Below are 23,601 nucleotides of genomic sequence, written 5' to 3'. Positions count from 1 at the left end.
TGATGCCTTTTGGTGAACATGTTACTTTTTAAAAAGTAGCTTTATTGAAATATTCATATACTATAAAAGTTGCTCATATAAAGGGTACATACAGTTCACTCTTGCAGTAGAATCACAGATGTGTGACCATCACCACAGCCTCAATACAGACCATTTCTGTCCCTTCGAAAAGAAACCATGTGCCTGTGATCAGTCAGTCCCATCCCTTCTCCCTCCTCCCTTCACCAGCCAACCCCCAGCTTTGAGCAACCACCGATCTATCTGTTGTCTCTACAGATGCGCCTGTTCTGGATATTTCATAAGAACGTACCTCTACAATGTGTGGCCTTTTGGGTCAGGTTTCTTTCACTTAATGTTTTCAGGGTTTGTCCAAGTTGTAGCATGCACCAGTGCCTCATTTCTCTTAACTGCTGTGTAATATTCCATTGTGTGGTTATACCACATTTCATTTATCTGTTCATCAGTTAACGGGCATTGGATTCCTTTCAGCTATCACAAACAATGCTGCTGTGAACATTCGTGGATAAGTTTTTGTGTGGACACATGTTTTCATTTGCATAGACGCCTAGGAGTGGGACTGCTGGGTCCTGTGGTCTACCTTTTAAAGGAACTGCCAACCATTTTCATAGCATTTTGCATTACTGCAGGTGGCAGTGTATTAGGGTTCTGACTTCTCCACATCCTGGCCAACACTTGTTATTTCTGTATTATTATTGTTATTGCCACATCAGTGGATGTGAAGTAGTATCTCATTGTAGTTTTGATTTGCATTTCCCTAATGACTAATAATGTTGAGCACTTTTTCACGTGCTTATTGACCATTTCTCTATCTTCTATGGAGAAATGTCTATTTAAATCCTTTGTCTATTTTTGAGTTATTTGTCTTTTTATAATTGCATGAGCTCTTTCTATATTCTGGACACTTGGAAGGACCATTAATGGAAACTGATCAGTGAATGCAGAAAAATCAACTAATACTGAAATCTCTAATTAAGGGAAGTAGCCAAACCTAACCCTAACCCCAAACTTAGTTATGTTTTCTGTGATTACATTAAATAAGTTAAATTTCATATCCCCTAGAAATTAGTTTGCCTGGTTATTTATTAGTGTATTCAGAGTTCTTAGTTTTTCATACTTGATTTGAATTTTTCTCAGCATGAAGTTTATTAAAGAGCATTAGAATATAATAAAAATTACTGTTTTAATATTTCAGCAACAATTTTATAATTGAATCAAATGATTACAAAGTATTCTAATTTCTAATGTACATAGTTAATGTCTAAATAGCCATAAACCTTGATGTCTAATTTCTGACATCTCCAGATTTCTGTAACAACATTAAACAGACATCTGGATTAGAAGAAAACTTGACATTTATCTTTCCAAAGGAGAGGCACTGGGTGGAAAAATAAAGCACACTCAACAGTCTCCTACAGTGGAAACTCCCTCTCTTGGCTTTTTTTTTTTTGGTTACAAGGCATCTAGATGTGCTTTATAATGATAAATGTTGATTTTTCTAACAGTTTGTAATAGCCTGTCTGCTAACAACAAGGAAAACTTGACTTTTTCTGTAGTGTGCCCTGTAAATTGTAATAAAACAGCATGAGAGCACTAAAAAAAAAGCTTTTAGTTTAATTTTTCCATTGTTATTATTTTCTGTTTCATTGATTTCTGCTCTTTATAATTTTATTTCTTCTATTCATTTTGAATATAATTTGCTTTTCTCTTTGGAGCTCCTTAAGGTAGAATCTTAGATCATTAATTAAACCCTTCTTCTTTTATCTAGAATAAGCATGTAAAGCTATGCATTTACCTCAAAGTGCCACTTTAGCTGCATCCCATAAATTTTGATCTGTTGTGTTTTCTATATAATTTATTTCAAGATGTTTTCTAACTCCCCTTATGATTTAGTTGACCCATTAGTTATTTCAAAGTATGTAGCTTCATTTCCATGTATTTGAGCATTTTTTAATCTTATCTTCTTGTTACTGCTTTCTAGTTTAATTCTGTAGTAGCCAGAGAATGTACATTTTATCATTTTAAATTTGAGAGTGATTTATGGCCCATTATATGCTTTGTCTTGGTCAGTATTTCATGTATTGTTGAAAAGAATGTGTATTCTGCCATTGTTTTGTATAGTGTTCTATAAATGTCAATGAGGTCAAGTTAATTGATAAAGGATGCTTGAAGATTCACATCTTCTACATCCTTATTTCTTTTGTCCATTTCTATTAGTTGCTGAGAGAGTATTGAAATCTCTAATTATAAGTGCAGATTTCTCGTTCTCCATTCATTTCTGCTTTGCTTCATGTACTTTCAAGCTCTGTTATGAGGTGCATGCACATTCAGGAATTTGTGTCATCTTGATGAATGGGCTTCTTTTGTCATTATGAAATTTCCCTCTTTATCTCTGTCCCCAGGCCTCCTCTCGAATGTTAAGGCCAATGCAGCTTTCTTGCAATTGCTTTGGCCTGTGTTTCTTTTTCTAATGTTTTTCTCTTAAGCCATTGGTATCTTTATATTTACAGTGTGTTTCATGTAGAAAGCATATGGTTGGTTATTTTGTCTATGCTTTTATATTTAAAGGGATTTCATTATAGATAGAATATAATGAGTCTTGCTTTGCTTTTTAATCTAGTCTGATAGTCTCTGACTTTTAATTAGATTGTTGAGACCATTTTAAGTTAATATAAGTGTTGATGTGGTTGGGTTTAAAGCTACCATTTTGCTATTTGGTCCAATCTGGTTTATTTTTTGTTTTTGTTTCTGTTTTGTTTTGTTTTGTTTTTGCATGTGTGTTTTCTCTTTTCCTGACATCTGGGGTATTATTTTTAGTATTTAATGACCTTTATTAGCTCATAACTATACAGCTTTCTTTTCTTAGTGGTTGTCAGGGTTCACACCACACATCTTTAGCTTATCACAGTCTCCCTTCAAATCATGTACCATTTCAGCTGCAATGTAAGCACCCTACAGTGATGTTATTCCATTGCCTCCCACCCTTTCTGCTGCGCCCTGTTTTACTGTTGAAGATGATATAAACCCTCCAACACACTTTTGTCTTGCCCTGTTTAGTCAGTTATTTTCAAGTGAGAAAACCAGCATCTTTTGTATTTACTCACATACTTATCTTTTCCAGCACTCTTTATCCCTTTGTCTGGACCTGAGTTTCCATTGGTATCATTTTCTTTCAGCTTGAAGAACTTCCTTCAGGTAGCCACAATTCCTTCAGGTTTTATTAGCCCGAACACATCTTTATTTTACCTTCATATATTTTTAAAAAATTTAAATTATATTTATGATAATAAATCCAAAAGTAAAACTTGATGTCTATCAAATCACAATACTTTTAAAAAACAAATCTGATACGGCTGCTAAACAAAACTATGAACAGTATTTTTAGATCAGAACCATTACATTTCTAGATTGAAGTAAGCCATAGTCACAATTTAACAATTGTTACTGAATTTAACAGAACAAAAGCTACAGTTTCCACCAATGGAAAATAAGACAACTCTATTTCATAGATATTGTAGTTGGTAACAACCTCTTCTATGCCTCCCCAGGATATTCCAATATAAACAAACTTACCCTTTAAGTAGAAAGGACAAAGCATCAATTGTAAACAAAATGGAAGATTACCACATTGAAGTCATACCATATATAGTCAGCTACCAAGAAAATTAAATAGGTTTATCTGAAACTTAGCAAAAGAGTAATTTCTCATTTCATTAACCAGTGAAAATAGTCTTCATTTATACACACTCTCATTTATAATAGGAAACATATGTGAATGATGAACACTCAGTAAATAGGTCTCCATAATCGCACCTCAAATGCATTGGTGACTTAACAATGGAAAGATTTTCTAAACAGATCTGCTCTTCAATAGAACTTCATGAAATACTAAAATTCTTTCATGGACCGATCTTGTAGCAAGTAATGAAGAGCACCTTACCTACTTTACCTAGATTAGTAGTATCCTAGCTAAAATATAATTTGGTTACTTCTCCACATTTGAGACTGTCACAGCAGGAAATTACAGGCATTTGTTCATTTTAGTTGGGTAAAACAGAGAGATTTCTGGGACGATGGAAGATAGTACAGTTGGCCATCAGATGTTTTTCCCCAAGGATCCTGGCCGTCCAGAGTCTAGTCTTTGTTTGACCTTAGGGCTTTCTATGTCCCCACCCACCATGTTGTACATCAGCTACCATTGGTCTGAAGTTGTTCATATGGCTAGGCAAAGCATCTTATTCTAACATTTATTTCTACCTCATTTCTTCCAGTTATTAAAGAGTCTTTGCTTAAGATAAAAGGAAAGCCCTGGCTGGTGTGGCTCAGCGGACTGAGTGCCTGCCTGAAAACCAAAGGGTTGTTGGTTTGATTCCCAGTCAGGGCACATGTCTAGGTTGTGGGCCAGGTCCCCAGTAGGGGGCATGGGAGAGGCAGCCACATGTTGATGTTTCCTCTTTCTCCTCTCACTTTCTAAAAATAAGTGAATGAAATCTTAAAAAAAAAAAAAAAGACAAACATTTAACTAGGGCTTATGGTAGTTATAATTTGAGTTGCTATTTTGTTTTCTTTATTTTTTGGTGGTTGTTTTAAAAATGTAGGCCAAGATTCTCAAAAAACAATCAACAATCTTGTGGAAAATGTAAATGATACATTTACATTTATCTTAAATTAATCTTTTAAGATACAATGTACTGAGGTTAAAGTAGCAATAGGAGAATCATTTAAAATGTGTTTTAATTTTATTTGAAAGTATGAAAGATTAAATTTCTCTGATTCTTAACAACAATGATATTTAGCAAAGGAAAATTTTAAAACCTGAGGAAGCCTTAATTTCCTTAATTTCATAGATTTTTTTCTAGTGATATTGTATAATTGTCAGTGGAAATTATTTTAAATTTCAGAAATTCAAATCATAGTCATTAAATTACTGGGTAAAAATCCCAATAATAATCTAAATTCAGAAGCTAATGAACACAGAATAAAAGTCAACCGCATCGGTGCTTTTGAGTGAAAGCAAACGCAAGAAAGAGCGCTGTCTGCCAAAGGAGGCTGACCGAGGTGCTTGGGCTGCGTGAATGCGTCACATAAACATGGCATCTGTGCCTTTGTTTTTGTGCAGCACATGAATACAGAGATTTAAAACGACTTTGAATTCAAAAGAAACCGAAACCTTTACTCTACACTTTTCTTCTGTAGTACTTCATTGCTAGACATTTGGTGCAATTTTCGAGAAAGATATTTCAGATACACCAACTCATGCCAGCTTGGTCAGAGTCATCTACAAAAAAAAAACAACAAAAAAAAAACGTCCCTCTCACCTTTCAGCAGAACACAGAAAGCTGTCCAGTCTGTCAAGGTAGAAACTCTCTGGAATTTCTTAAAGCACTGGACAGTACAGAGTGGCAAAAGAAGGCGTGCCATATACACAGTGTTCAGGCATTCTGTAATACCTGGTGTTCTTAGTGTGAATAGGTGCACCTCCTTCATGTGTGCACACGAAACGTTCCAGAAGCAGGGGAAGTGACCAACGCGCCGGTCCTTTAGATCACACTTGAGCACGTCTCCGTCACAGTCCATCCTGCTCCACGGAGGCGGCCCGGGTGCCGGCAGGTCCTGCCTGACCCTGTGGTAGTTCCACAGTGAGATCAGGACCGGCTTCATCTGCCGCTCGTTGAAGCAGCACATCCGCTTGGTCTTGTGCTGGTGTTGGGGTTGTAGCGCTATGCACTGTGCCTTCCATTTGTTGTGTTTGAACATCCAGTGTTTCAAATTGGTGTGCAAATGTGTCCAGCAGGGCAGAATCTTTTTGAGGTTCCTGCTCCTCGGTGCAGCATCGGTAGACTGCACCCACCGTGGACGCGGTCACCACTCCCCTTGTCACGGCAGTTTGACCTCGGGCTGTCGTGGCGTCCACCCTCGCACTCATTCCCAAGAAGTTAATGGCTCGGTTCTCCTGGCGGACCACATTTTCAGCGTGTGTTCCTGCCACTTCCATGTTGCCTTTCTGAATGGCCTTCTTTGTCTTGACCTTTTCTGCCTTTTCTTTACCGTGCTTCTTGGCATTCCTATTAAGCTCCTTTCCAACAAATTTCCGGTTAAATAGGTGCTTCTCTACACTCGACCTTGTTCCACAACTCCTGGGAGGCCACAGCCTGGGGCATCCGCACAGGTTTGACGTGGGGGCGCTCAGTTCCATCCTAGTCCGGACCTGCGGCCTGCGGCCAGCTGTGCCCCCAGGTCTGCGGCCCCACTGCCTGTTTCTGCACACGGCCGCCTCTAGTTTTCCTTTATTGTGAAGGGCATTTTTCTTTATGAGATATACAGTTCTACGGGGTCGGGGGTGGGGGATGGTTCCCCACTATAAGAAGCTGTTCTTTTGTCTCCTGGATTGCGTGCTCACTGCCCCCACATCCTTTCTCAGGGCCCCAGTAGCCAAAGTCCAGAGTGAGACCTCGCCCCCCAGAACCTGGGCACCCCTGACATTTCAGGGGGGCAGAAGTGGTAACCAGGGCACAGGGGTGTGATGACCCTGCGGGGGACATGTCTGGCAGAGTGCCTAAGGAACTGTAATGCGACTGTGTTGTCAGCAGGCACTGGCTGCTGCTGCTGTCTGGGCCTCTGCCTCGGGCTCACCTGCTCCAGAAAAGGGGCCTTTTGTAAGACACAGCCATTCCAAGGCCCCAGGTCCTCCAATCCTAAATGGCCTTTGATATTCCTCTGCACAGCCCCTCACCACATGCCCCTGCAGGCCCTCCCCGTTCCAGTGAGGATGGGTGTGGTAGGAAGACACCAGAAAGTTGTCGGCCACAGGGTGACCTATTTAAGGGGAGTATGAAGTGGGTCTTGGGTGGAAACTTGGCCCAAAGATGTCGGATCTCTGCAGACTGTCTGGTTGTAATTCAAGCCCCCCTGACTGTGGGGTTTCGGATTTTGCCAGATCATGTTCTGATGCCCTCACGGGCTGTGTGGTGCGCGTGTCTTTGGGTGCATCTCAGTTCCTTCCTCAGTCCCATGGCAACCGTGAGAAGTCCTTGTGCTGGAGTGGCTCCGCAGTTGAGGAGAGGGTCCCAGCCTGGCCCAGGCTGTGGGGGGCTCCCTCTGGGCACAGCTCCTGAGCAGAGAGGTCCAGCAACTGGAGGAGAGAGCCAGCTGGCACCGCCTGAGGTGGGCGAGTGGCCCTCCTCACAGGCTTCGCTCTGACTAGGTTCCTCCTTCCCCATCCTGACCTTCTCACCTCTTCTCCCTCCCTCTCAGCCCTCCCCCCTCCCCTGCTCTCACAGAGGCTCTCATCTCCACCGGTCCCTGCACCACCGGTCCCCACACCACCACCATTCCCCAAGGCCAGGTTTCCTGACCAGGCACCAGCGCCCGGTCACCAGGACTTGGCCCTTTGAAACCGCCCCTTGTCGTTTTTAGGAAGTCACCTTCAGGTTCTTGACAAACGGCATCACGTGATGGAGTTTCTTTTTCTTTGTTCCTTTGTTTTTTATTGTTGTGCAATTGCAGATATCCCTACCCTCCTCCCACCCATTACTCTCCCCGCCCTACCCACCTCCACATGTTAGAATTTTTCATTTCTGTTTCTTTTAGAAAATACAAACTCCAGTTTATTAATTTACAGTAAGAAATATAACTGTCAAGGGTCTGAGAAGGAAGCTCGCGGGCCGGCAGAAAGCAGTTCTCCTCGGAGGGCGGCTGGGCCAGCAGGTGGTCGGAACGGGGCTGCGGGGCGGCTGGGCTGTGGCCGTGGCCGCACGCTCTTCCTCCCAGGGAAAGGGCCGGCTCAGTCCCGCTGCATCAGTCTTGGCCCGAGCTCCTCTGACACAGCTTCCTTCCCAAATACGGACTTTTCTGGGGCCTCCTTATTTTCAGATTGATTTTCCTTCTCGACGGCAGCTGCTCAGAGAGCTTTCCTCGCTGGTCCTGCTGATGGGTTCCCCCTGACCGGGGTCGTGGGGGGGGGGGGCTGTGACTGCAGTCAGCAGGGAGGATATGGAGGGGCCCAGGCCAGGGTGGTGGTGGAGGACCTGGGGGCGCCGGTGCAGCCTCCGCAGGAGCAGCATCACGCTGACTGACACAGGGAGGACCCGTGCAGAGGGGTGGGGGTGCTGGTGAGTGGCTCCCTGAGTCTTTCCCACTGCAGACCGCCTCCAGCCCCTTCCCTTCTCCCCACTCTGGCTCCGAGCCCTGGGGCCCGGGTCTCCCAGCCGTCAGGCCTGGGTCTGCGTGCCCGGCTGCCGCAGTTCCTCTCACAGTCAGCTTTCTGTTCCACCACAGGGTCCTGCGGCCCCTGGCCCCTGGCCCGGCTCCCAAGGCTTCTTCGTGAATGACCAGTCTGTCTCTAACTCGATTAAACTACAGGCGCTGCTTCAGCCCCTTGTTTCTCTAGGACATGAGTTCGCCTGTCTGCCTCACATGGCGCAGAGTGTGAGGCTCCAGCAGGGACTGGGTCCCCTCCTCGGCTTCCCACAGAGCTCGTCCCAGGGCCAGGACCCCCACCCACCACTCTGCAGACAGAGGAGGTGGGAGAGCACTCCAGAATGTCTACAGGGCAAAAGAGATTCCTTGCAGGAACTGCCTAGTAGCCAAGGCCAGCCAAGGTCTGGCTGAGGTGGGGCCGGTCGCAAGGGCAATTGGGTCGGGATTCATGTCCCTTTGGGTTCCTGTATTAGCTCGAAAGTCAGGGCTGGCACGGGGAATGTCCTGAACCCAGCGTCTTCCTCTAACCCTAAAGTGCCTTAGTGCCCCTCGCGGCTCACGCCCGCGCACTGCCTTGCAGTTCACGAGACACTTGGCTCCGCTTTTCCCTCCACTTGTCGGTTCACTCGACAGGTCTGTGTTCAGCACCTCCTGCATGCTCTAGGGTGTGGGGAGCAGCCAGACAGGCGCAGCCCTTGCCCCTTCAGGGTCCCTTGGCTCCTTGCTGGCAGGAGCCCTCTCCCCACGCATGGCCCCCACCTCAGCTCACTCTCCGTCAATGACACCAAGAGCCAGCTGCACGTGGAAACTTCTCGAGTGTGATCACATTGGCATCAGATGATTTCCAAGGATAAGCAGCCGTGGCTGTCCTGGGGCCAGGAAAATGTAAATTAGTAGTTTCCAATGACCTGCTCAGCCGTGCGGACGCCGTCTGGGACAGACCAGTGGGTTCTCATGTGTGGTCCGCCAGGCCTCGCTGTGGAAATTAGTCCCACTTGCCTCGAGACAGACATTTGTGCTGAGCAAAATGAAACACTCACATAGGGGGCTTCTTGTGCACGAAAGGCTCCGCTCACTGGTCAGGCAGTCAGCCGGGTGACGGGCTCCCAGCGCCTCCCGTGCCCACTAAATGAGGGCTCGGGAGAGCAGCAGCGGCCCCCCTTGCCCCATCAGTTCACACAGGGGAGTGGGGTGCAGTATCACAGCCTAAGCCCAGTTGGCATAAGGCTTAGCCCTCCTGCCCCCACCTTGGAGTGGCCAGGGGGCAGCCCACCTCTGCACCTTGGGACCTTCCTGGACAGGGCAGGTGAGCGAGCTCGGAAGCCCCGGGGAGGAGGGTCGGCTCCCTGCAGTGCTTGACCCGGGAAGGAGACCCCAGTGAAGTGTGGAGGCTGTCGTGGGCTGGGCACTCCGCCCGCTGGAGACGGCCGTGGGCCGGCGGTTATCTTCAGCATCACAGCAGATGCCATAATGGGAGTGTGCCTTCTATTTCTGTGCTCGTTTCTGCGCCCGGGTGTGCTTCCCGGGAGGAGGTGGGCCTGCTGCCAGGGCCGTTCGTCATCCCGAGGGCGCTGTGTGGCTGCGAGGTCACGGCCTTCTGTTGGCACCCGGTTCTGTGGGCGTCCTGACACCCTAACATCACTCATGCACCTATTTTTCATCCTTCATGTGTCTCGTGGCTTTGAACCCTGCGCCCGGCCCCCTCCTGTGCGAGGAAAGAGGCTTGTTCCTTTGTTCTCCAAAGTGTTTGCCCAGCCTTTTGCTGCTTGCTGGCCTCTGCCCCACCAGGGGTCCTGGAGATGTTTTTTCCTGGGAGGATCAGAGATGCAGCCGCCACAGAAACAGCCCCGCAGGCTCCTGTTTGTGGGGTGAGGCGTCTGCCCCTGCAGCTCTGGGAGAACGGAAGCCAAGCCTTCCCAAGGAGGGAAGGCCCCGCCTTGTCCTTGTCGATAGCTGTCTCCGGTGAGGGTGCAGCCCCTGCATCCTTCCCCTGAGGAGGTTGCTAGAGAGCCCCCACCTGGTTGCACGGGGTTCCCGATGCCCTGGACACACCTGTGCTGACACCAGTGAGGGAGGAGGAGAGCCGGGCCCCAGAGGGGCCGTGAAGGTCAAGTGGTCGCTGGTATTCTGGCTTGTGGTTTCCACCCGCCTGCCAAGGTTTCACGATTTATTATTTATTATTATCTGATTTTCCACCAGATTAGATTCTGACATGCCTTCCAGTGTCCTCAAGCCCCAACTTCTCAGCGTTAAATCACCCACCCCCGTGGCGGGGGGGCGTCATCCTGCTTGCTGAAGTGGTCTGTTTCTGCAGAAGCCCCTGCCGGACTCGCGTCCCGCGGGACCCACTCCGGGGCAGGCAGACCTGCTTTCCTCTGGGAAAGTCAGGAAGGGTTGGCCGGGCCTCAGGGGACCCAAGGGCCCTCATGGCTTCCTGTCGCATCTGACCCGGTCCCCATGCTTCGTGTTCAGGCGCTGCGCTTTAGGGGTGCCCATACTCAGTGCTGCGCCAGGCACTCCTGCTCCGCCTCGCCCTGGAGTGCACCCTCTTCCTTGTCAGCGCCACCGCATCACCCTCCCACCGTGTGCACCCACAAGGCAACCACCAGGCCACCACCTCCTCCCAAAGACCTCTCGGAGGGCACCAACCACCGCCCCTGCCCCTGCCTCAAGACATTTCTCTAACACTCCTGCCCCTGGGGGCTCCTGTCTGAGCCCCTTCCTCATCACTGGTCTTGAGCGATCTATTCTCTCGGGAGCTCCGGGGAGAGCTCTCAGTCTCTGTCTCGCCATTGTGGGAGTGGGGCAGAGTCCCCCTCCTGCGCAGGGGACCAGAGGACAGCGCCCCTCCCCCCAACAGGCGGGGCTCACCTCCCCGCCCGCCCACACCAGGGCAGGTTGGAGGGGAGGGGCAGGCTCAGGCTGCATCTCAGGGCCGGGGGTGGGAAAGCTCCTGTAATCTCTTGACCTCCAGGGCCATGGGGTGGCAAGTGCCACCAGCCTCTCTGTGAAGACCGTGCCACCAGTCCCAGCGCTGCCCCCTGGGAGCCTTGGGGTCTCAGACACCACCCTTAACTCGTGCCGCCCTGTCCTCTTTGCGTGGGGTTCCTGCCGCGTGCGTGTCACCCGTGGGAACGGCAGGGCACGTGCGGGCACAAAACAGGCAGTCACGGGGCAGCCTGACTGCTCACTCTCAGGCCCACTGAGGTTGTCCCACGGACTTGTCCCGAAGCCTTTTTCTGTCTCTCCTCGGCACTCAGCTGATTGCTTTCTGTGATCCAATTGGGGCAGCTTAACAAATCTCCGGAAATCTAAATGGAAATCACCAAACCTGCTGTAACGGAATGTTTGAGGCGCTAACGTTGCAGGTTGGAAACGGCTGGGTGTCGCCAAGAGTGTGGCACTCCCGCGGTTCTCACCAGACACCGACACCTGCTGTGTTTCTGCCTTCCCAGAGGCCCTGCAGTGGGGGGGGGGGGGGGCGTTCGGGGGCACTTCGCTTTGCACAGCCAGCCAGTGAGTGTCCTTTGTGCTCAGGAGGGGTGAGAGCCCCGCCCCCAGTGGGGGTGGTCTGGGAGCCCCAGGGAGGTGTGGCCACCCAGGGACTGAGACTGCCAGCTGGAAAGCTCCGAGGGCTCAGGAATTAGGCAGAGAGGCGTGAGAGCAGTGCCTGTCCCCACTAACCGCGCTGCTACTGGCCCAGTGGATTGCCGCTGGATCAGGGTTAGTCTGCTGGCGACCCAAGTGCTCCTAGGCCACTGCTGGCCAGGTGGGTCTCAGGACCCTGGTGCAGTGGGTCACCTGCCTTGTGTGTAGGGGTCCTTCACCACCCTCTCCTCCCTGTGCTCTCTTTTCTGCAGCTCAGCAGGAAAGCAGGACAAGGGCCAGTGGGGCCAGCCTGGGGTGAGCAAGGACACACAGAGACAATGTGTATCCCTGACTCCCATCCCCATCCCAAATCAGCCAGTGACATTCTGTGGCTGCCTTAGGCCTCCATCCGCCTTGCTCCGCCCCTCCTGCAGATGGCTGTTTGGGTCTCCTAGTGTGGCTGCCTCCTCCGCCTACTCCCAGAGTGGGGCACGTCTTCTCTCCTTGTCTCCCCCCAGGACCCTGCCCTCAGAGCCCTGTGGCCTGGTGCCCAACTTGCCGCTGGGCCTGCAGAGATGAGCAGTGTATGACCCCGGTCCTCCAAGAAGCCCCTGGTTCTCTGTATGTGCCTGGATGTTATTCCAGTTGGCTGGAGACTGGTGAAGAGGCCCAGCTCTCGGGAGCCCAAGAGACGGAGCCCACGGGCCCAGGGCAGTGGCTCAGTTGCCACGGCCAGTGCCGGGCCTCGTGGGGAGCGGCCGTTGCCAGACAGAGGAGAGGGGGAAAGAAGTCCAGGGCTGGCGTAGAAGCAGGGAAGCACCAGGGCCCTCGGTGTCCACCAGTGTCATGGGAGGGGCTGAAGAACCGAGGAGGAGGAAGGAGATGAGACGCTGGCAGATACTGCGCCAGGCCTTCTTGGGCACGGGTCACAGGGTCTCCACCTTCTTAGCCCCTAGACGTAGAGGAGCCGCCTGGCTGTCCCTCCCTGCTCAGGACCCCCCTGGGGCTCTTATGCTTGCCCCCCCGCCCCCACAGACTTTTTCCCTTACCTGCAGTCCTGACCCTCTGTCAAGACCCATCTCAGCATCCCATCCCCCCAAAACTTGTCCAGCCCAGCCAGCACTGGGTGTGGGTGCAGAGGGAGGGGTAAGCACTGGGCTTCCCCATGTGCTTGACCTTGCGTGCCCTGAGGCCCCCACCCTGAGCCAGAGCTGTTCTCACTCATCTCCAGCCGTGGTGTGTGAGGAGGAGGAGACCCCCCTCAGTCATCCTGCGTCTTGAGCCAAGGAGGTTGTGGGCATGTGAGGGCAGAGCCATGTTCCCCAGAGCAACAAGCAAGAGACGGTGCAAAACGGGGTGGCCGTGGGGCCTCTGGCCCCCCACCTGGCCACCACCCTGCCCCCATCCAAAACCAGCTGTGCAGCCTTCTGGTTTCTGGGTTTCGGAAAGCTGCCTCCTGGCAGGGCTTCCCAGCCAGAAATTTGATCCATTTTCCTCTGAAGGTGTAAAAAAGCTCCACTTCTAAAAATAGCTTACCTAGCTCGCTGAGCTGGCTGCTTCCATGGCAACCCACTCCTCCCCAGGAGCCCCCCCACAAAAGAGGATCCCAGCCCTGGCACAGGTGCCCTGTGGGTTCTTCGGCCAGCGCCGGCTCTTGAAGGGCTCCAGGGGGTGGGGGCAGGGGGCAGAGCAAACACACGGGCTCCCACCAGTTCCAAGTTTCTGTGATTTGAAGTACATTCAAAACTGGTTATTTGCAAGAGTGAGCTGTGCTGATGAAGGCACAGAGATATCGGTGGGCGGATGTTCTGCATGGGTTGTGCACTGGGGGCGTAATGTCCTTTTGCAGAGAGGTGTTAATATCCCCAGTGTGTGGACGAGTGCACTCAACCAAAGGCACATGGGGTCGCAGCAGGACTGCCTGACCCAGAACCACGCCCCGTACCCTCCCCCCACCAGTCAGGAGGCATGGGTGCCAGGCTTTGAGGGGAGGACAGAGGGACTTGTGAGGTCTCCATGTCCGGGTAGGAGCCTCGGTGATTAACTAGGGAGCATCTGGGGACCACGTCCTAGGCCAGTAACACAAATGTGATGGTCGATGGTAGAGAGAGAGCACAGCCCGGTGTTCAGCTCAGCCTCAGGCACTCGGTGCGGTCTCGCAGTAATGGCCCCCAGTGCTGTCCATGTCCTTATTCCCAGAACCTGTGAATGTGTTATCATACAAGGTAAAGACCTCTCTCACTGGGTCATCAACATGCATGAACAGAAGCGGTGCCCCCCCAGGGCCTGGCATTAGCTATCGGAGCCTTTCTGAGGCGTCCCAGAGAGAGGAGAGGCCTCCATGCTGACCGACCTGATTCAGATCTGAACGGGTGGCTAGTCTTCCAGGAACTGGGACTTTCTCACCCACAGAGCAGGGGGCCTAGGCAAGGTCTGCTCCTAACCCCCGCGAGGCTCAGTGTTCACGTCCACAGAGCCAGCGGCCCGCAGCCTGGCCTGGCGTGTGTGGTCTCCAGCCACTGGTCATGTGGGGGCTGCAGTTGGGCGGGCCCGGGGGAGACATTCCTGTCCCCAGCCTGGATGCTAGCCCAAGGCTCCTCATGGCTGCAGGGACAGAGTGTACAAGGGGTGCCCCCCCCCACCGCCCCCTCTCAACTGGGCCCCACGCCCCTGGCTGGCCTGGCACTGCCACCAGCTCAGGGCACGCTCAGAGCCGTGACTCGGCCGTGGCCGCCCCCACACATCCTGCCCATGTGGGAAAAAATCTGTTCTCTCACAATGTGCACTTTTTAAAAACTTGTGTGTCTTGGGTTACAGACTTCCTTTATCTACAAAACAAAAATGTTTCTTGCTGATCGCTTCTGGAAGAAGGCATTTCGGAAACCCCTCAGCGGTTACAGGCTCCGGCACCCCCAGGCCTCTGTTAGCCTCTTGGTTGCTCTGTGCTCGGCACTGGAGCAGGAGCAGGGCGCAGACCAGCTGCCACTGAACCTCCCAGAAGCTCCCACAGCTCAGTGACCACTTGGTCAGCAGTGGGCCAGGAGCTAAGGCACCCCAGACTCCCGGGAAGGGGGCTCCTGGGCAGCTGTGCGGGAGGTGGGAGGGGGAGGAGAGGGAGTACCCACCTGGCCGGCCATTCGATCCGTGAGACTGGCCTTGCTCCCTCAGGGGAGATGGGTTGGGTGACCTGGAGGGGCAGAATCAGGGACAGGGAGCTGGGACTTTGGCCTGGGGGTCTTCAGGCAGGTTTTGGGCATTGGTTGGGTAGGAGAGAGACCTCTGAGGAGGGGAGAGAGGTGTCCCCAGCAGCTGGACCAGAACTTGGACCCTCTGAGCTGCTTACTAAAGCATACTGCTTAGAAACAATCTCAGTCCAGGTGAGGTGAGGGGGGACACAGTGGGGAAGGCCCCCAGTACGCGCACTTGCGTGTGTGCAGGGAACAGGGGCAGTTTGGAGTGGCTGGGGGAGGCGTGTGGCAGGGACAGCTTAGTGAGGCTGGCGGGAAAGTGTAGGTTGGTTTGGGCTAGGCCTGTAGTGTGGAGAAAGGAGCTGGGCTTTGTCTGGGGTCTCCGGCCTGGGGGTGAGAGCTGCTCCCACACAGCATCTCCCTCTCTCCACACAGTGTGGCCCCCCCTGTGCGCACATCCCAGCTCAGGGGGGCTGGTACCTGTGTGGGGGGGGCAGGCCCACAGCCTCAGGAGGGCCTGCGCCCACCCAGGGAAGGCTGGTGGGTACCTCACCTTGCCTGGGGGCACTGTGTGGAGCTCTGTCCTTGCTGAGTGGGCCCCGGCTGGGCGGGCCTCTCCTGCCGTCAGTGATAAACACAGCAACCCTGTGTCTCCCCACAGATGACTCGGGGGACGACGACGACGAGACTACCACCCCGACGGACAAGAGTGAACTCCACACCACCATCAAGAACCTCTCCTTGAAGTTGGATGACCTCAGCACATGCAATGACCTCATCGCCAAGCACGGCGCTGCGCTGCAGCGCTCCCTGAACGAGCTGGACAGCCTCCGGATCCCCTACGAGAGCAGCGAGAAGCTGAAGGCCGTGAACGAGCGGGCCACGCTCTTCCGCATCACGTCGAATGCTATGATCAACGTGAGTGCCGCCCCGTCACCCGCGCCTGAGGGGAGCCGGGGTGCGTGACAGACCAGGGCTTCGTTTCGGGTGGCTTTGGGTTGTTCCTCAAAGCCCTCTCCCGTGTTTTCTGTCCTGTTTGTCATCCCATTCGTTTGGGCATTGCTGGGCGAGGACATTCTTCTTAATTGTCTGGTGGAAACCAGGGCCGGGCGCACAATCGGGTTGAGGCCGCAGGAGGTGGGTCCTGGCGGAGGAAGGCCAGGGCTCCCCGCTGAGCAGCTGGCTGTGCCCACACGGTGAGCACGTGGCTGCCGCTGCTGGCCTACAACGGCTGCTCCTGCTTTTTTAGGTACGAGGCAGATGCAGCAGGACTGGGGCCACAGGGGCGCGCACACGTGGTAGAGGCGTGGGGGGTTCCCTTAGCCAGGGGACCTTCAGAACTGGGGCTGCTGCAGGTCAGGCCGAGCTGACAGCAGCCAGATGAGTAACTAGAGTCTGAACGAGAGGCAAGTCGCAGGAGTAGCCTGGGGCGCGGGGCTCTGGAAGCCTGCTGTGACAGGGAGCCAGGAGTGGCAGAGAACATGGTGGCAGAGAACATCATGCTTAAGCATGCTGCAAGGCCCTTCTCCTTTCTGCCCGGTGAGCGTTCACCAGAGACGTGCATGCACCTTCAGGCCTCCGCCCTCCAGACACAGGTCTGACCGCCAGGGCTTTCGCCTAAGGACAGCTGGGGGCACGTCCTGGCCAGGACACATGCGCTGGGAGCAAGGGGCTCGGAAAGGGGAGGCGCAGGGAAATGGAGTCCACGCAGAGGCAGCAGCCTAGGTCCAGAGAACATGGTTCTGGCAGGCCAGAGACAGTGGGCAGTACTGGCGCCCAGGTGAGCCCCGGGTGGGGGACGCAGCCTCCAAAGCAAGGGGGTGAGACCGGAGCGTGGTCAGGGGTCAGGACCAGGCTCTCTGCCCAACACCAGGAAACCCAGAGGTGGGGGGAAGATGGAGCCCACTGCAGGCCAAGATCCCCAGGCGAAACCCTGGGTGTCTGAGCCTTGGCCCAGGCCTGCTTCACTGGGCCTGTGGGCAGCGTGGTGGTGGCTGGGGGGCCAGGGGACCAGCCCCAGATCAGCCCCCAGCCTGATCCCGCCGCTGACAGGCCTGGGCCTGGAGCAGCCCGGGAGACAGGAGGAAGCCTCAGGAATCCCCACCCCCAGGCCTGAGGCTGAGGAGTATACTTCTTTCCCAGACTCAGGAAACATAGCCACAGGTCCCCAAGCTCCGCAGGTGTAAGGACCCATGTTCCTTGTGCTCGGGGCGTGATTGGTCCCCACATGCCGAGGGGCTGCTGGGTGCCGCTTCGTGGGGCCGCCCTACGTGCTGGCCCCATCGTCATTCTGCATTCACGTTCTCCTGTGACCACCCTCGAGGCCTCCTGGCCTCCTCCCTGCCCCTCAACTCTGGGGGCCCAGGTCCCTGCATTCCCTGCACGTATATTAAGCATTTAATGGCGTAACGATGTGTTAATGTTTCCCTATCCATGCCCAGGGCCACTGCCGCCCACAGCTTCCCTGGCACTGCCTTCTGCCCACTGAGACGGAAGCCACTTTGTCTTGAGTAAGCGGCTTTGGTTTCCCCCGATAATGAGCTTCTCCACTGGCATCTCCAGCGCAGTGTTTTATGGGGTGTCGTAGTCTCGTCCTTGCTTGCGAGTCACAGACACGGCTCACCCTCCGAGGGCACAGTGAGTCGCCTCCTGGGAAGGATGGCCCCTGGGTTTGATGATGACCCCTGTCTTCAGTTCTGGCACCAGGAAGCTCAGACAGGAGTGGCAGGAGAGCTGTGCTCTGGGCGGGGCTCCGCCACCTGCTAGCGTGCACCCGACGTCAGGGCCTCTTCCCGTCCCCTCCACTGGGGAAAGGGTGCACAGAAGGGGGGTGCCAGCCCTGACCGGCCACGCTGGTAGCCCAGGTGCATGCAAAGGCCTGCATTTCTGCTGGGCGGCCTTCCTGACAGCTGCTCCTCACCTGGAAGGGACTCTTAATAGGTCAGTTCTGGGAAGGTGGTTTGCACAGCTGTCAGACACCCAGTGTCCAAAGCCCCACTGTGTGCAGAGGGGCCACCTAGGCAGAGAGCATCCCCACCTCCGGCCAGGCCTTGACCTACATCTGATAAAAGGAGGGGGTTGGACCAGGGACCTGTAACTAAGGCAACAGTATGGCTCCCACTCCCCCACCCCAGGCCCAGGGAGAGCCCCCTCACACCCAGGACCACTTCGTGCCCCCTACAGCCTCATTAGTATCATTAGATATCATTAGTGCCAGAGTGGAAACTGAGGCTCAGAGAAATCCCCTGAGCTGCCCAGAGTCACCCAGCCAGTAAGCAGCCGAGCGGGGGTGCCAGTCCAGGTCTGTGTGGCCCACGGTGGGCGTGATGCCCTCTAAGCTGGTGAGGGTAAGGGGGGCTTTGGAGGCCCCTCCCACTTTGAGGTCAGCACACAGAGGGTGACCTTGCATCTGCCCATAGTGAACTCCCAATCTTGGGGACCTGAGTCCCTGGCATGCCTTTTACCTCTGGGTTGCAGCCCCGCCGGGGCCCTTTCTAGGAAGTTGGGAATGGAGAATGGGGGGAAGCCACTGCAATTGTCCCCAGAAGGCACCACTCGGCACCCCTCCAGTCCCTCCGGATCTCACTGTTAGAGGACGTTGCTGTTTTCCCCACTGCCGGACCCACGGCAGCTCCATAGCCCTGCCCCTGCCCAACGCCCGTGAGCCGCTACCCGACCCGTGGGGAAGCGTCCGGCAGCCCCTGTGCCTGAGCTGGGGGAACACCTGTCCCCACTGCGCGCTGTGAATGGGCTGTCCACCTCCTGGGCTCCGACTGAGCCTGGGTCATGCAAGCAGACTAGGAAAGGGGAGATGGCCAGCCAACCGGAGCCCGCAGGCACGTGCGTCCTTCAAAGAGCCCTGGGCAAGCAGCACCTTCCCACGGCGGGCGAGACCGCTGCTTCATCTTCGCTTTCCCCAAGACGGCCGAGAATCTGGGGCTGTTCCGCTTCCGGGAGAAACGCAGAGGGACAGTTTTCTAACCTCCTTCAAATGTAGGAAAGGCTGTCTGTACCATAAACCTTCAGGGCACTGGCTCCCAGAAGAGCAGGGTTAGTGACAAGGCCCGTTCTGGGGAGCTGATCTCACCTGGTGTAGGGGATGGCGCCCCTTGTAGGTGTCTGAGGGAGCCAGGTGCATCCAGGAGATTTCTGGATCAGGACTATTGAACAGTGACACAGTTTCCCCCGTTTAGGCCTCTGCCCATGACCCCTGCCCATGCTGTACCCTCTAGGACACCCTTTCCCCACCTCCTAGATAACTGACAGGTCCCTTGTCGTCCTTCAGAAGCCCCTCATGGACGTCACCGTGGCCGGAGGCCTTCCGAGCCCCCAGTCAGGAAGCCGGTCCTCCTGGCTAGAGAGCCCTGGGACCCAGGGGCACTGCTGTGCCGTGCTGAGCCAGCCACATGGAGTTCAGCCTGTTATTTTGACCTCTGCCCTCTCACGAGGCTTTGTGCCCCCTGAGGTCAGGTTCAGGTCTTGCTTGTGTCCCAGCGGGAGTGCCCAGAATGTGATATTTTATAGCGGGACTCATGTCTCAAGAAAAGCATTCCGAGGAGCCCGCATTGCCTGCCTGCCTGCTACATCACCCTTTGCAGAGCCACCCAGCCCCACGTCCTCACCTGAATGAGGTCAGTGAGAAAGCACAGGCTCTGCACGCAGCCCTGGGCCACAGAGCCACCTGTCACCACCCGCTGCCACCTGGTCACCTGCCTTGCAGAGAAATGACCCAACCTGGCTGCTGAGAAATGGGGACAGTGTTCGATGAAGTGAAGCCACAGGAATGTCATACTGAGCCCCGGCCTCCTCCCCGCTCTGTGGTTCCCGCTGCCAGGACTTGGAGCGGGGTGCTGGGTGGGCCTTGGACCAGCCCTCCGGGGGCAGCATCTGAGCAGGGCAGCAGCACCAGAGTGCACTCAGGGTAACCTTCCCCCTCAGCACATGGCGAAGCCGTGACCACATGGCTCGGGCAGTTAGGGAGGTCCTGCCTGACGGGACTCAAACCCAGAGCTGAGCAGCTGCCGGGGGCCTGTGCCAGGCGGGGACTCAGCTCTGTCCCTGGAGCTCACAGTCCAGAGGACTCTCCCAGTGACGCTGCGTCACACGTGGGTTCAGCAGTGTGGCCTTCTTGAGTGCTAGCTACGTAGGGGCAGCAGCTCACGTTCGCACCTTTGAAGGCCAAGTTTCTAGAGGGCCTGGGAGGTGGACTCAGGCCAAGCTGACTGCAGCCCAGCAGCAGAGTGACCCTGGGATGCCAGCTGTGTGTCCTGTCAGTCAGCGGGTGCCTACAGAGGGCAGAAGCAGTGGCCACGGAGCTGGGCCTGGGAGGGTAAAGAGGGTTTCTCCCAGGCCGGGGAGGGAAGTATTAACAGTGGCCGTTCCTGGGCTGTCACCGTATGCTGCGCACTGCACTCCTAACCACTTCCCTGTAAGAGGTGCCCTGGGACAGGGACCCACACTGGTTTATCTCTGAAGCCCACCCACCCTTCCCAGGCTCTGTGGACGGTTCTCCAGTCGTGGGTAGGACCTGGCTGTTGGGCAAACCTCCCTGACCGTGTGGGTGGCAGCCTCACCACCCTGCTGCCTTGCAAAGGAGAGCGGACACATTTTCCCTTCTGGGCAGCGAGGGAGGAATGGAGCCCGGGACTCACACAACTCCTGAGCGCCCCCTGAGGGCCCAGCAGCCCCTCCCCAGCCCTGTCTCCCACGCATTCCCCTCTGGCCACTTGTCCTGGGGTTCCCGCCAGCCTGGACAGCTCACCAGATCTGAAGACGCCAGTCTCTCAGCCCCTGCCCACCTGTCCCACCTCAGATGGAGGTTACTTTTTCTGGGAAGCTGCCCATGTGTCTCCCTCTCTCTCTCCCCCCACCCTCTCTACTCCCAGGGCCCCTTCTCCCAGTTCACCCAGCTGAGTCAGCCCTGGGTGCTGTCTTCCCTCCCAGATGGCAGTTCCTCTGCCCCAGGCCCCAGCTCCCAAGGGAGGGGCTGGGGGGGGGGCTTGGGGTGGGCCCCCGGCCAGCAAGGAGCCAGGACAGGAAAAGGAACTAACACCCCATGGTCGCACTGCGTCCCAGACCTCTGCACACCGACCTCTCCTCACCCACTCAGCGTTACAGTGGGGAAACTGAGGCAGCTGCAAAAGATATGAGTCCACGTCTTCCTGATTCCGGAAGCTTCTATAACCTGCTGCCTCACAGGGGAGAAATAAACTCACCCCTCCCTTGTGCTGGGCTGGGAGGGTTAGGAGACCCACCCCTGCCACCCTCAACCCAGTCCCTACCCCCCACCCCCGCTGAACACCGCCCTGCCTGTGGGTCCGGCGTCTCATAGGCTTTTTCACTGCAGCATCTTGGCAGGGCCTCCCTGCCTCCCGCAAGGACAGGACATGGTCTCCCTTGCAACCCCAGTGGCCCGGAGCTTCCGTGCCTGGCACTGTGCCCAGCACGCAGCAGCCTCAGCGAGCGAGGGAGCGAGCATGCGCACAAGCAGGTTGTGAAAGAATGCAGCAGCGAATGAATGAACCGCTTAGTGTCTGGCAAAATTCCCTAGTGGGTGATTCTGTGAGTCTGATCAAAGGCAGCCCAGCAGTTCCCTGGTTGGATTACTGTTTGGGTAAGTGTGAATTAGCCTGTCACTTAGGAGGAAGCCACAGCACTGGAAATGGCTTTGGCTCTTAGACTGAGCCTGAGCCGCGGACGCCTGTGCACCGGTGCTCCGCCGGCCCGGTGCGCCCGATGTGGCCGCACTGGATCAGTCACACGGTTTAGGGTGAAGGATGATGGAATTGGCACATATTACTCTCTCAGGCTTTGGGTATTCGTTTTTATAAAGTGAGGAAAATAAATTCAAGGTTTATTCTTTTTCCTATGACTGTATCTTCGTGGTGAAGCAGAGGGCCCTGGTTGGAAGGACAGGCCTCGGGGCTGGTGGCAATGCGACCACAGCAGCCTGCCCCACTTTCCTCCCCTCACTTCGTCTGCTCCTCAGGGCAGCCACAGGAGGTGGTGTCTTCACAGCTTCCTTGTCCTCCTCATTTGTGTTATTCAGGCGCCGCCCTGAGGCCAGAGCCGTCATTTTGCCCAAGGGTCTGTGATTGGACCAAGGGCCACAGGCGCAGCTGCAGGAGGCCTTGGTGTCACAGCCGTCAGCCTCTGGGCCATCCCCGGTGTTGGCCACGGGCTGTGCGGAAAGGGCTGTGTCACCTATCACCACACCTTGTATTTGGTACTGTGGCTGCCTCCCGGGCCAGGGCTGGGAGGAGATGTGCTCAGTGTTCCCCGGCCATGGGGTGAGTGCAGAAAGGTTACGTCACGTGTCAGCTGGCCCAGCACACGCGCTCTCCTGGTGGGCCTGAGCTCCCCACGGGTGGCTCTTGATTTCTGTCCTCACGGCCACTGCCCTGGGCAGAGGAGCCCACGGTACTGTGTGGTCGTTCTGGGGGCGTACTCGCCCCCGCCCCCCACCAGGCTCCCCGTCTGGCCGGTGGGAGCAGGCTGTGTCTGCAGGCCCAGGCAGCCGAGACTGGCCAGAGAAATGCTGCTTCTGTGCTTTCACTTCCAGTTCCCTGCCCCGTGCGCCCTTGGGACCTCCGTAAGCCACCCACCCACATCTCCTCTTACCCTGGCCCCAGGAGAGGCGGCCACAGGCCCAGTCAGAAGGCGCTGAGAGCTGCGGGGCAGGTGGTGGTGGTCGTCTCCCTCTGCAGTGTGGGGCCCCTCGCTGGGCTTGTTTCCCCACAGCTGCTCCTCCAGGCCCTGGAGGTGGGGCTGAGCAAGATAGACTGCTCCCCACGCAGCCCCACAACTGAGCTGGGAGAGGCTCTTCAGAGCTGGTGACTTGCCCAGGGCCCAGGACACGGCCCCTCCAACCACGTGACCCTGTGGCCCTCAGGAGTCGTGAATTCAGGTGAGCCCAGCTCACCCCACACCCTACCCAGCACTTCTCGACAGGGCAGCATGTGGCTGCTGGTGGACACTGAGGCGTGGGAGGCCCTCCATGGTCCCTCCACAGTCCAGCCAGGTCCTGGCCTAGGCCCTGGGCACACGGTGACCAAAGTCTGGGAACTGTAACCGTGGAGATGATGGGACGTGTCAGAGGCAAAAAGATGGAGAAAACAGCAGGCTGGAGGTTGCAGCAAGAGGTCTCGGACAGACTGGCTGGAGGGGAGGGCAGGGGAGGGGTGCAGGGAGGTGGGGAGAAGAGCCTGAACCAGGCAGGCTGGGGTGACTGTGGGAGGGGCGCCTGGGGAGATGGGAACCGGTCACGGGAGGCCTCACGTGTGGTCGTGGAGAGCACTTTGCCCTCCACTCTGGATGAGGGGCTTGTGCAGCCAAGGAAAACAGTCCAACCCGCATTTCAGCGAGAGCTGGCCACTGCTCAGAAAAAGGGCTGTTGTGAGGCGGGGCGGGTAGGTGGAGGCCCCTTAGGAGGCCCCTGTTGTCGCCTAAGGGTGAGTGGTGGCTGGGCCTGGGGGAGAGGAGCCGGAGAAGCGGTGGCTACTGCTGTGTGGCGCGAGGGAAGGGCCAGCGGGGTTGCTCCGGGGCTGAGAGGACAGGGCCGCCAGGAGGGGCTGGCAGGTGTGGCCCCGAGCCACTGGAAGATGGGGCG

The 23,601-nt window shown here is 55.0% G+C and overlaps 1 protein-coding gene and 1 pseudogene across 3 annotated transcripts in view; one reads left to right on the top strand and one right to left on the bottom strand.

The window, feature by feature from the left end:
• The window catches only part of OSBP2 (oxysterol binding protein 2), a 130,080-nt gene that overhangs the window by 80,558 nt on the left and 25,921 nt on the right, over positions 1-23,601 (top strand). For all 3 annotated transcript variants that reach the window (XM_045826874.1, XM_045826873.1, XM_045826875.1), the window contains one exon: positions 15,655-15,911. In XM_045826874.1, the coding sequence (XP_045682830.1) occupies positions 15,655-15,911 (257 nt within the window). The remainder of the gene's footprint in view (positions 1-15,654; positions 15,912-23,601) is intronic.
• LOC123811017 lies at positions 5,564-6,214 on the bottom strand (annotated as a pseudogene).

Source organism: Phyllostomus hastatus, unplaced genomic scaffold (assembly GCF_019186645.2).
Source record: "Phyllostomus hastatus isolate PE091 unplaced genomic scaffold, TTU_PhHast_1.1 phas_scaffold_760, whole genome shotgun sequence".
NCBI lineage: Eukaryota > Metazoa > Chordata > Mammalia > Chiroptera > Phyllostomidae > Phyllostomus > Phyllostomus hastatus.
Note: the sequence above shows the minus strand (reverse complement) of the source record. Positions and strands in the feature narration are given on the sequence as shown.